The sequence below is a fragment of the Chiloscyllium plagiosum genome, unplaced genomic scaffold (assembly GCF_037043375.1).
Source record: "Chiloscyllium plagiosum isolate Xiang-an unplaced genomic scaffold, Cpla_swu_hap1 HiC_scaffold_39, whole genome shotgun sequence".
Lineage (NCBI taxonomy): Eukaryota > Metazoa > Chordata > Chondrichthyes > Orectolobiformes > Hemiscylliidae > Chiloscyllium > Chiloscyllium plagiosum.
The window spans coordinates 408,422-421,713 of record NW_028270177.1 but is presented as its reverse complement, the minus strand read 5'-3'; the positions used below and the strand labels follow the sequence as shown (position 1 = coordinate 421,713).

Sequence of the window (13,292 nt, the reverse complement as noted above, 5' to 3'; positions counted from 1 at the left end):
TTTGAAAGATTCCCAACAGTAGCTGTGGAAATAATTGAGCAAGCAGTGGTCAAGCAGGATTTGTCTCAGTTGATTTGAACCCGTGGTGCAGTGATCACTTTCCCACTGTGAAGTGTTCTAACGGGAAACACATTTTGCTTTGATTGATCTGTCAGAGTTATCAATATGATCTAAGGAATTTGTCTTTTATGAATTCAATTGTGTACTGTAACCAGGCGGGATTGTGCTCAATCCAAATAAAGCTGATAACAGGGAAAAATATTTTGGACGTATTTTGAGGAGAAACGTAATGAAATTTAGATCCTACTTGCACTCCAGATGAACCCTTTAAGCTTAAAAAGTGCTCTTAAATAAGCTGGAAATGGACCACGTCCAGATGCATTGGAATTGAGGACTGGCAGATAGAAGAGTAATTGAGCAATGGGAGAGCTTCAAAGAGGAAACTATTTGGGGGAGTGTAACAGACAAGACATATTCCCATGAAGGAGATACGAAGAGTAAAGACTCCGGAGGATTAAATTATTAAACAGGTAGTAAAATAAAATTAGATAAGGAGACTTTTGATAAATATTAGGTTCACAACTCTGTAGAGAAGCAAGTTAAATGTAGAAAGAACAGCCGAGAACTGAGGATGGGATGAAGAGAGCTAAAGATAAACTATGAGAGTTGATCAGCAAATAAACATTAAAGCAAAGCCAGAGTTAAATTAGATTAGATTGTTTACAGTGTGGAAACAGGTCCTTCGGCCCAACAAGTCCTCACCGACCCACCGAAGTGTACCCACCCAGACCCATTCCCCTACATTTATCCCTGCACCTAACACTATGGGCAATTTAGCATGGCCAGTTCACCTGACCTGCCCATTTTTGGACTGTGGGAGGAAACTGGAGCACCTGGAGGAAACCCACGCAGACACAGGGAGAATGTGCAAACTCCACACAGTCAGTCGTCTGAGGCGGGAATTGAACCCGGGTCTCTGGCGCTGTGAAGCAGCAGTGCTAACCACTGTGCCAAACGGTAATCAAAGGAATGAAGGGATGAGAAAAGAGATTTTATTATCTCAACCATATGGTCTTCCTCAATAAGTAAGAGGTCTTCATCTGTCTTCAATGGAGAACAATGTTGTTAATGTAGCAGTAAATGAGGCAGCCACAAAGTGAGAAGAGGATAGCAATTAGTGTCAAAGGAAGAAAAGATTGCCTTTTTTATACCTTGGTTCAGAAGTGGGTCATTCAGCCTTATGTAAATGGAAAAACGTCTTAAACACAACATTCTGAGATAAATTAATTGTTATTTGGAAAATTCAGAGTTAATAAATGATGGACAGCAAATATTTAAGGGCAGTATAAACAAAAAGTATTGAAAATATTCAGGTCTGGCAGTATGTGTGGGAAAGAAACAGAGTTGCCATTACAGATTGATGGATCTCTAATTTGTTAAAGTATTACTGTATTTGACTGGCTACATTGCATTCTTGGTATATTAGCGGAAAGTGTTGGTGAGCTTATACGCTCCCGCTTATAGTGCTCTCGCGAGGAGTTTGAGCAATTCATCAACTTCACCAACACATTCCATCCTGACCTTCAATTTACCTAGACCATCTCTGACACCTCCCTCCCCTTCCTGGACCTCTCCATCTCCATTAATGACGACCGACTTGACACCGACATTTTTTACAAACCTACCGACTCCCACAGCTACCTGGATTACACCTCTTCCCACCCTACCTCCTGTAAAAATTCCATCCCGTATTCCCAATTCCTCTGCCTCCGCCGTATCTGCTCCCAGGAGGACCAGTTCCATCACAGAACACACCAGATGGCCTCCTTCTTTAGAGACCGCAATTTCCCTTTCCACGTGGTTAAAGATGCCCTCCAACGCATCTCGTCCACACCCCGCACCTCCACCCTCAGACCCCACCCCTCCAACCATAACAAGGACAGAACGCCCCTGGTGCTCACCTTCCACCCTACCAACCTTCGCATAAACCAAATCATCCGCCGACATTTCTGCCACCTCCAAACAGACCCCACCACCAGGGATATATTTCCTTCCCCACCCCTTTCCGCCTTCCACAAAGACCGTTCCCTCCGTGACTACCTGGTCAGGTCCACGTCACACAATCCACCCTCCCATCCTGACACCTTCCCCTGCCACCACAGGAATTGCAAAACCTGCACCCACACCTCCTCCCTCACCTCTATCCAAGGCCCTAAAGGAGCCTTCCACATCCATCAAAGTTTTACCTGCACATCCACCAATATCATTTATTGTATCCATTGCTCCCGATGCAGTCTCCTCTACATTGGGGAGACTGGACGCCTCCGAACAGAGCGCTTTAGAGAACATCTCTGGGACACCCGCACCAATCAACCACATCGCTCTGTGGCCCAACATTTCAACTCCCCCTCCCACTCTGTCGAGGACACCTTCACCGCCGCTCCCTCACCACCCGACGCCTGGAGGAAGAACGCCTCATCTTCCGCCTCGGAACACTTCAACCCCAGGGCATCAATGTGGACTTCAACAGTTTCCTCATTTCCCCTTCCCCCCCACCTTACCCCAGTTCCAAACTTCCAGCTCAGCACTGTCCCCATAACTTGTCCTGCCTACCTATCTTCTTTTCCACCTATCCACTCCACCCCTCCCAACCTATCACCTTCATCCCCTCCCCCACTCATATATTGTACTCTATGCTACTTTCTCCCCACCCCCACCCTCCTCTCACTTATCTCTCCACCCTTCAGGCATTCTGCCTGTATTCCTGATGAAGGGCTTTTGCCCGAAACGTTGATTTTGCTGCTCCTCGGATGCTGCCTGAACTGCTGTGTTCTTCCAGCACGACTAATCCAGAATTAGGTTTCCAGCATCTGCAGTCATTGTTTTTGCCGAGCTTATACAGTTGATAATGTTCATACAGACTTATACAAAGCACCAAATGTTTTCATTAATTTGTGGTCTGAGGGCATAGCCACCATTTGTTGCCCAGCCTAATTGCTCAGAGGACAGTTAAAAGTCACCCACATTGATTTGGGTCTGGAGGCCGGACCAAGTAAAGGATGACAGTTTCCTTCCCAAATGGACATCAGTGAACCAGATGGATTTTCTGACAATCGGCTGTGGATTGATGGTCATTGTTAGACTCTTAGTTTCACATTTTTAAAATTGAATTTGTTATTGAATCTATCACCTCCTCTTATACGTAAGAGATGATAGTAAAATTGAAAGCCATGAGATCAAAGGGATAATGGTAGCATAGATCCACAAATTGCCATGATGACTGAGGGGCTATATTTTAAGGCAAGCAGTCACTGGCCTGTTATAGGTCTGACAGGGGTCTTGTGGTGCAATGATAATGTCCCTACATCTAAGCTAGGAGGCCTGGGTTCAATACCTCCGAACATGTTGATAAGAAAGTATTGAATTGTCACACTAAGGAACAGCTGCTGCTTGTTTGTTTCTTCAGGTACATGTGGAAACATTGTATAAGTGTTTTGAGAATGTCTTCGAGTGAATTACTGACTGTTTCCTCAGACTGAAGGGATATTTTATAGTGATGTTACTTCAGGCCAGTGTTAGGATCACTGATGTTTTTGATACATAGAACAGTACAGCGCAAAACAGGCCCTTTGGCCCTCGATATTGTGCCAACCTGTGAACTATTCTCAGCGCGTTCCCCTACACTATCCCAAAATCATCCATGTGCTTATCTAAGGATTGTTTAAATCTTCCTAATGTGGCTGAATTGACTACATTAGCAGGGATGGAAATGTGTTGCTGGAAAAGCACAGCAGGTCAGGCAGCATCTAGGGAACAGGAGAATTAATGCCCGAAACGTCGATTCTCCTGTTCCCTAGATGCTGCCTGACCTGCTGCGCTTTTCCAGCAACACATTTCCATCTCTGATCTCCAGCATCTGCAGACCTCTCTTTCCCTACATTAGCAGGGAGGGCATTCCACGCCCTTACCACTCTCTGCGTAAAGAACCTGCCTCTGACATCTGTCTTAAATCTATCACCCCTCGATTTGTAGTTCTGTCCCCTCGTACACACTGATGTCATCATCCTAGGAAAAAGACTTTCACTGTCTACCCTATCTAATCCTCTGATCATCTTGTATGTCTCTATTAAATCCCCTCTTAGCCTTCTTCTTCCCAATGAGAACAGGTTCAAGTGTCTCAGCCATTCCTCATAAGACCTTCCCTCCAGACCAGGCAACATCCTGGTAAATCTTCTCTGCACCTTTTTCCAATGCTTCCACATCCTTCCCGAAATATGGGGACCAGAACTGTACACAATATTCTAAGTGTGGCCACACCAGTGTTTTGTATAGTTGCAGCATGATATTGCGGCTCCGGAACTCAATCCCTCTACCAATGAAACCTAGCACACCGTATGCTGCCTTAACAGCACTATCCACCTGGGTGGCAACTTTCAGGGATCTATGTACATGGACTCCAAGATCCTTTTGCACATCCACACTACCAAGAATCTTTCCATTGACCCAGTACTCTGCCTTCCTGTTATTCTTCCCAAAGTACAGCACCTCACATTTAGCTGCATTGAACTCCATTTTCCACCATCAGCCCAATTCTGCAGTTTATCCAAGTCCCCCTGCAACCTGTAACATTCTTCCACACTGTCCACTACTCCACCAACTTTAGTGTCGCCTGCAAATTTACTAATCCATCCACATATGCCTGCGTCTAAGTTATTTATAAAAATGACAAACAGCAGTGGTCCTAAAACAGATCCTTGTGGCACACCACTAGTAACCGGACTCCAGGCTGAATACTCTCCATCAACCACCACTCGCTGCCATCTTACAGAAAGCCAGTTTCTAATCCAAACTGCTAACTCACCTTCAATTCCCTGCCTCTGCATTTTCTCCAACAGCCTACCATGTGGAACCTTATCAAAGGCTTTACTGAAGTCCATGTATACCACGTCAACTGCCCTACGCTCATCTACATGCTTGGTCACCTTCTCAAAAAGCTCAATAAGGTTTGTGAGACATGACCTGCCCTTGACGAAACCATGTTGACCATCTGAAATCAAATTGTTGCTTGCTAGATGATTATAAATCTTATCTCTTATAATCCTTTCCAAAACCTTTCCTACAACAAAAGTAAGGTTCACTGGTTGATAATTACCTGGGTCATCTCTGCTGCCCTTCTTGAACAAGGGTACAACATTTGCAATAGTCCAGTCCTCTGGTACCAAACCTATAGACAATGACGACTCAAATATTAAAGCCAAAGGCTCTGCTATCTCCTCCCTAGCTTCCCAGAGAATCCTCGGATAAATCCCATCCGGCCCAGGGGACTTGTCTACTTTCACTCCTTCTAGAATTGATAACACCTGTTCGTAACTAATCTCGATCCATTCTAGTCTAATATCTCGTACCTAATTCTTCTCCTCTACAATATTCTGCTTTTCTGAGTGGAAACCGATGAGAAATGTTTGTTTAGCACCTCTCCGATCTCCATAGGGCCCACATTCAACTTCCCACTTCTGTCTTTGATTGGCCCTATTCCTACCCTAATCATCCTTTTGTTCCTCACATACCCAGACAAACCTTTAGGGTTCTCCTTTATTCTATTTGCTAAACACTGGTTGTGTCTTCTCTTTGCTCTTCTTAACTCTCTCTTTAAATCCTTCCTAGCTGATCTGTAACTCTCCATCGCCTCATCTGAACCATCTTGCCTCATCAACACATAAATCTCCTTCTTCTTCGTAACAAGAGATGCAATTTCTGTAGTAAACCACAGTTCCCTTACCTTATCGCTTCCTCCCTGCCTGATAGGGACATACCGATCAAGGACACACAATATCTGTTCCTTAAACCAGCTCTACATTTCAATTGTCTGCATCCCCTGCATTTTGCTACCCCATTCTATGCATCCTAATTCTTACCTAATCGCATTATAATTGCCCTTGCCACATCGATAACTCTTGACCTGTGGCATGTACCTATCCCTTTCCATCGCTAAACTAAATGTAACTGAATTATGGTCACTCTCTCCAAAGTGCTCACCAACAACTAAATCAAACACCTGGCCTGGTTCATTACCCCGAGCACCAGATCGAGTGTGGCCTCCCCTTCCCCTCTTGTCGGCCCTTTGACATTCTGTGTCAGGAAACCCTCGTATACACATTGGACAAAAACTGATCCATCCGATGTACTGGAGTTATAGCATTTCCAGTCAATGTTGGGGAAATTAAAGTCCCCCATAATGACCATCCTGTTCCTTTCACTCCTACCCAGAATAATTTTGCTAATCCTCTCTTCCACCTCCCTGAACTCTGCGAAGGCCTATAAAAAACTCCTCTCCTGTTTCTAACCTCAGCCCACACTACCGCAGTAGACAGGTCCTCATCAAAAGTTCTTTCAGCCACCATTATACTATCCTTGACGAACAAGGCCATGTCTCCCCCTCTTTTACCACCTTGCCTGTTCTTAATGAAAGATCTAAAGCCTGGAACCTGCAACATCTATTCCTTACCCTGCTCTATCAATGTCTCCAAAATGGCCACAACATCAAAGTCCCAGGTACCTATCCATGCTGCAAGCTCACCTACCTTATTTCGGATACTTCTGGCGTTGAAATAGACACACTTCAAACCAGTTTGCTGTCTGCCAGCACATTCCTGTGATCCTGAAATCCTGTCCCTGTCCTTCCTACACTCATCCTCCTGTGCACTGCAACTACACTCCGGTTCCCATCTCCCTGCTGAGCTAGTCTAAACCCACCCGAATAGCAACAGCAAATTTCCCACCCAGGATATTAGTACCCCTCTGGTTCAAATGAAGACCTGTTTGTACAAGTCCCACCTTCCCCAGAATGAACCCCAATTATCCAAGAACCTGAAACCCTCCCTCCTGCACCATCCCTGCAGCCATGTGTTCAGCTGATATCTCTCCCTGTTCCTTGCCTCGCTATCATGTGGCATGGGTAATAAACCAGAGATAACAACTCTGTTTATTCTAGCTCTCGGCTTCCACCCTAGCTCCCTGAAATCCTGCCTTACATCCCTATCCCTCTTTCTACCTATGTTGTTGGTGTACTTCCTGCAGATGTACTTGGTTGGGACATGAATGGCATCCCTCACCTCAAACATCATGCAGGATGAACATTGCTCTCCCTGCACTGCCATCCCTGCTATATTAACAACCTGCATTTTTTTCAAGGTATAATTTCAGAGTTTGCAGATGATGTAATAAACACTGATGAGGAATGTGCGTGAAATTCATGAAATGGTCAGTTACTTGGGAGATGTGATTTCATGGAGAATTGTGAAGTGATGAATTTTGGTAGAAGGAACATATGTGGAATTACATAATTTTAAAATAGGTGCAGAAATGAAGAGACCATGTCTATCCAAAAAACCTTAGAAAGGTGCATGCAAGGCAAAGTGAGAAAGTTATTACAAATATTGTGTTGGGTTCTCGGCTTTATAATTAGAGGTAAAGCATAGAAAAACAAGGCAGTTATATTAAACTTCTACAAATCATTATTTTGATCCTAATTGAAATATCAATTCAATTCTGGGCACCACACTTTAGGAAGAATGTCTAGTCCTTACTCTGGGTGCAGAGGGCATTTGCCAAAATAGTTCCGGATGTCGGACTTCACTTGTGTTCGGAGATCAGAAAAGCTGGGATTTTTCTTCTAACAGCAAAGAAAGAGACAGGTATTCTAAATCATAAAGTGTTTCATTAGACTAACTAAGGTGAAACTGTTCTCTCTGACAAACCATTTGGTGACCACAAAACGCACCAAACAAGGCAGAGAGACTTTGGGGTAAGGGAGTTGTCCCCTACAGAGAGAATGGTAATCTGGAATGAGCTGCCAGTGGGATCAGATTCAGTCATAACTACTGAAAGGGAATTGGATAAATATTTAAGAGTGAAATTTGTGGGGTTACTGGGCAGTGGGATTAATTGGATAACCTTGCTAAGGAATCCATAGTTGCTCTTGGCCTAATGGACAATGGCCTCTTTTTATGCTTTACCTATGATTTTAAGTTAAACCTTTAATTAATTAGTTACCGACAGATAGGTTCCCCATCTGTCTATCATTCTTTTAAATGAGATACATTTGCTTGATGTAGGCTGTGAACCACTGTCAGTCCAGTGATTCAGCTTTTAATGTCTCTCAAAGCAATCTATATTGCTGAAAAAAAAGACATTCTGACAAAGTTTTATGTGTGGCATACATTAGGATAGTCCATAGTGGTAACATCACTAGACTAGTAATCCAGAAGTTCAGGCTATTGGTCTAGGAAGATGTTCTATGCACTACAGCTGTTTCAACTCAATAAAATAATGACAGTCATTTGCTGATTCAGTTCTCAGGGCAGTGCCATGGCTAATCAGAGTCAACCTGTCTGATTTAACAGTCCAGCAAAAATACCACTTGTCCATTGCCTCTCCCAGTTTCTGGCTGACTGAGGGGCTACATTTTAGGGCAAGCAGTCACTGGCCGTTTATAGGTCTGACAGGGGTTTTTTGGTGCAATGATAATGTCCCTATCTCTAAACTAGGAGGCCTGGGTTCAATGTTGATTAGAAAATATTGAATTGTCAGACTGAGGAACAGCTGCTGCTTGTTTGTTTCTTCAGGTATTTGTGGAAACATTGGACAAGTGTTTTGAGAATGTCTGTGAGCTGGACCTTATATTCCATATGGATAAGGTATGTTAGTATCTGCTATTGTTATATGTGTTGTGTGAAATTGTCTTTAATTGCTTTGAAATTCAATTTTATTTGACAATCTCCATTTCTTAATTTCTAAATGCTTAATTTAGCATCATGAAAGCAATGCAGTTTAATATGAGTGAATGTTAGATTTCTAAATTATTACTGAAGTAAATCTGTTAAGCATTGATTCATTACCCAGCACCAGATCGAGTGTGGCCTCCCCCTCCCCTCTTGTCGGCCTTTCCTCATAAGACCTTCCCTCCAGACCAGGCAACATCGTAGTAAATCTCCTTTCCAAAGCTTCCACATCCTTCCTATAATGCGGTGACCAGAACTGCATGCAATACTCCAAGTGCAGCTTGCAACAGAGTTTGTACAGCTGCAGCATGACTTTGTGGTTTCGAAACTCAATCCCTCTGCCAATAAAAACTAACACACTGTATGTCTTAACAACCATATCAACCTGAATGGCAACTTTCAAGGATCTGTGTAACTGGCAGCCCTAGCTTTCGGAGTACTGATCCTTCATCAGGTGGTCGAAGGTGGATGAAGGAGCAGCGCTCCAAAAGCTAGTGCTTCCACTTAAACCTGTTGGGCTATAGCTTGGTGTTGTGTGATATTTAACTTTGTACACCCCAGTCCAACACCGGCATCTCCAAATTATGTAACTGCACGCTGCGATCTCTCTGCTCACCTACACTACCAAGAATCTTGCCATTAGCCTAGTACTCTTTATTCCTATTACTCCTTCCAAAGTGAATCACCTCTCATGTTTTTGCATTAAACTCCATTTGCCACCTCTCAGCCTAGCTCTGCAGCTTATCTAGGTCCCTCTGTAACCTACAACATCTTTCGTCACTATCCACAACTCTACTGACCTTAATGTCATCTGCAAATTTACTAACCCATCCTTCTATGCCCTCATCCAGGTCATTTGTTAAAATGACAAACAGTAGTGGCCCCAAAACAGATCCTTGCAGTACACCGCTAGTAACTGAACTCCAGGATGAATATTTCCCATCAACCACCACCTTCTGTCTTCTTTCAGCTCGCCAAGTTCTGATCCAAACTGCTAAATCACCCTCAGTCCCATGCCTCTGTACTTTGTGCAATAGCCTACCATGGGGAACCTCATCAAACACCTTACTGAAGTCCATATGCACCACATCAACTACTTTACCCTCATCCATCTGTTTGGTCACCTTCTCAAAGAACTCAATAGTTTGTGAGGGACGACCTACCCTTCACAAAACCATGTTGACCATTCCAAATCAACTTATTCCTTTCCAGATGATTATATCTCTTATAATCCTTTCCAATGCTTTACACACAACAGATGTAAGACTCACTGATCTAATTACCAGGGTTGTCTCTATTGCCTTTCTTGAACAAGGGAACAACATTTGCTATTCTCCAGCCTTTGGCACTATACCTGTAGATAATGATGCCTTAAAAATGCCTTGGCAATCTTCTCCCTGGCTTCCCAAAGAATCGCAGGATAAATCCTATCCGGCCCAGGGGGCTTATTTATTTTTACACTTTCCAGAATTGCTAACATCAACTCCTTGTGAACATCAGTACCATCTAGTCTAATAGCCTGTATCTCCGAATTCTCCTTGGCAATATTATCTTTTTCCAGTGTGAATACGGACGAAAAATATTCATTTAGCGCTTCCCCTATCTCCTCTGACTCCACGCACAACGTCCCACTACTATCTTTGATTGGCCCTAATCTTACTCTAGTCATTCTTTTATTCCTGATATACCTACAGAAGGCCTTAAGGTTTTCCTTGATCCTATCCGCCAACAACTTCTCATGTCCCCTCCTAGCTCTTCTTATCTCTCTCTTTAGGCCATTCCTGGCTACCTTGTAACCCTCAAGCACCCTAACTGAGCCTTCACATCTCATCCTAACAAGCCGCCTCCTTCCTCTTGACAAGAGGTTCAATTTCCTTAGTAAACCAAGGTTCCTGCAGTCAACAACTTCCTCCCTGCCTGGCAGGTACATACTTATCAAGGATCAGCAGTGGCTGTTCCTCGAATAAGCTCCACATTTCAATTGTGCCCATCCCTGCTGTTTCATTCCCCATCCTATGCATCCTAAATCTTGTCTAATCGCATTGTAATTGCCTTTTGCCCAGCTATAACCCTTGTCCTGTGATATATACCTATCCCTTTCCATCACTAAAGTCAACATAACTGAATTGTGGTCACTATCACCAAAATACTCACCTACCTCCAAATTTAACACCAGGCCGGTTTCATTACCCAGTACTAAATCTAATGTGGCCTCGCCCCTTGTTGGCTTGTCTACATACTGTGTCAGGACACCCTTCTGCACGCATTGGACAAAAACTGACCAATCTGATGTACTTGAACTATAGTATTCCCAGACAATATTTGGAAAGTTAAAGTCCCCCATAACAACTATCCTGTCACTCTCGCTCCTGTTGAAGATTATCTTTGCTATCCTATCCTCTACATCTCTGGAACTATTCGGAGACTCCCAACAGGGTGACCTCTCCTTTCCTGTTTCTGACCTCAGCCCATACTACCCCAGTAGACAAGTCCTCAAATGTCCTTACTGCCGCCGTAATACTGTCCTTGACTGACAACACCACCTCAAACCCCTTTTTTTTTTTGTAACCATTTTCTCTGTTCTTAGTGAAACATCTAAATCCCAGAACCTGCAATAACCATTCCTGTCCCTGCTGTACCCATGTCTCCGAAATGGCCATGACATTGAAATCCCCGTACCCCATGCTGCAAGTTCACCCACCTTATTCCGGATGCTCCTGGCGTTGAAGTAGACACTCTTCAATCCAACTTCTTACTTGCCGGTGTCTTCTTGTGACCTTGAAACCTTATTTCTGACCTCACTACTCTCAATCTTCTGTATACTCGAACTACAGTTTAGGTTCCCATCTCCCTGCTGTGCTAGTTTAAACCCACCCTAAGAGCATTAGCAAATATCCCCCCCCCAGGATATTGGTACCCCTCTGGTTTAAGTGAAGACCATCCTGTTGTAGAGGTCCCACCTTCCCCAGAAAGTGCTCCAATTATCCAGGAATCCAAAACCTGCCCTCTTACACCATTCCTGTAGCCACGTGTTCAACTCCTCTCTCTCCCTATTCCTCGCCTCGCTTGCACTTGGCATGGCAACAAACCACAGATAACAACTCTGTTTGTTCTAGCACTAAGCCTTCACCCTAGCTCCCTGAATTTCTGCCTTAAATCCCCATCTCTCTTCCTATGTTGGTATCTATGTAACCACAACTTGGGGCTGCTCCCCTGCCCCTCAAGGATCCCGAAAACACAATCTGAGACATCACAAATCCTGGCATCATGAAGCAACACACCAACCATGATTCTCTTGTTCCTGCAGAACCTCCTATCTTTCTCCCTAACTATGGAGTCTCCAGTGACTAATGCTCTACTCCTTTTCCCTTCTGAGCAACAGGGACAGACTCCGTGGTTTACCCCTGGTAAGATGATTCCCCCCCCCCCCCCCCCCCCCCCCCCCAACCAACAGTATCCAAAACAATATACATGTTATTGAGGGGGAACGGCCACAGGGGATGCCTGCACTGCCTGCTGGTTCCCTTTCCGTCCCCTGGCAGTAACCCATCTACCTTCTTTTACCTGAGTTACCTCACTGTAACTCCTCTCAATAATCCCCTCTGCCTCCTGAATGATCCAAAGTTCCTCCAGATCCAGTTCTTTAATGTGGTTTCGAGGAGTTGGAGTTGGAGTTAGCGTTGGAGTTGGATGCACTTCCCACAGATGCTGTCAGCAGGGACAGTAGTGGTGACCCTTACCTCCCACATTCTGCAGGAGTAGCATTCAACTACCCGAACCTCCATTCCCACTATTCTAAATTTCCAACAAGACTACTGAAAAACAAAAAGAAAAGTCACCTTACCAATCTGGCACGTAGAACCCCTTTTTTTGGTTAGAGGAGAAGAATGGGTGGGAGACACTACCCAAGTAGTGTTTTGGATAAAGCAACTATCCAGATATAAAGCCTCTTCCTAATCTAATAAAGCCTCACTTAACAGCAGTCCCGTGTCCACGTCTGCTCAGTGTGCGCTCTGCTTATACCTAAGGTAAGTTTTTATATTTAAAATTTATCTTCCCTTCAGGCCTCAAATTCACCTGGACAGTCTCAGATTCCTCCCTCCCCTTCCTCGACCTTTCTATTTCTATCTCAGGCGACCGAATCAACACGGACATCTACTACAAACCAACCGACTCCCACAGTTACCTGGACTACACCTCCTCCCATCCTGCCCCCTGTAAAAACGCCATCCCATTCTCCCAATTCCTTCGACTCCGCTGCATCTGCTCCCAGGAGGACCAGTTCCAAAAATGCACATCCCAGATGGCCTCCTTCTTCAAGGACCGCAATTTCCCCCCCGACGTGGTCGACGATGCCCTCCACCGCATCTCTTCCACTTCCCGATCCTCCGCCCTTGAACCCCGCCCCTCCAACCGCCACCAGGACAGAACCCCACTGGTCCTCACCTACCACCCCACTAACCTCCATGTACAGCGCATCATCCGCCGCCATTTCCGCCACCTCCAAACGGA

General features: G+C 44.5%; 1 protein-coding gene across 5 annotated transcripts in view; it reads left to right on the top strand.

The window, feature by feature from the left end:
- LOC122539576 (AP-3 complex subunit sigma-2) overlaps nucleotides 1-13,292 on the top strand; it is an 81,476-nt gene that overhangs the window by 27,003 nt on the left and 41,181 nt on the right. For 2 of the 5 annotated variants that reach the window (XM_087981328.1, XM_087981327.1), the window contains exons 4-5: nucleotides 4,896-5,003; nucleotides 8,625-8,696. The exons of 1 other annotated variant lie outside the window; for it this stretch is intronic. In XM_087981328.1, coding sequence (XP_087837454.1) covers nucleotides 4,896-5,003; nucleotides 8,625-8,696 — 180 coding nt within the window. The remainder of the gene's footprint in view (nucleotides 1-4,895; nucleotides 5,004-8,624; nucleotides 8,697-13,292) is intronic. 2 more of the 5 variants (XM_043674572.2, XM_043674570.2) reach the window with 1 other exon arrangement.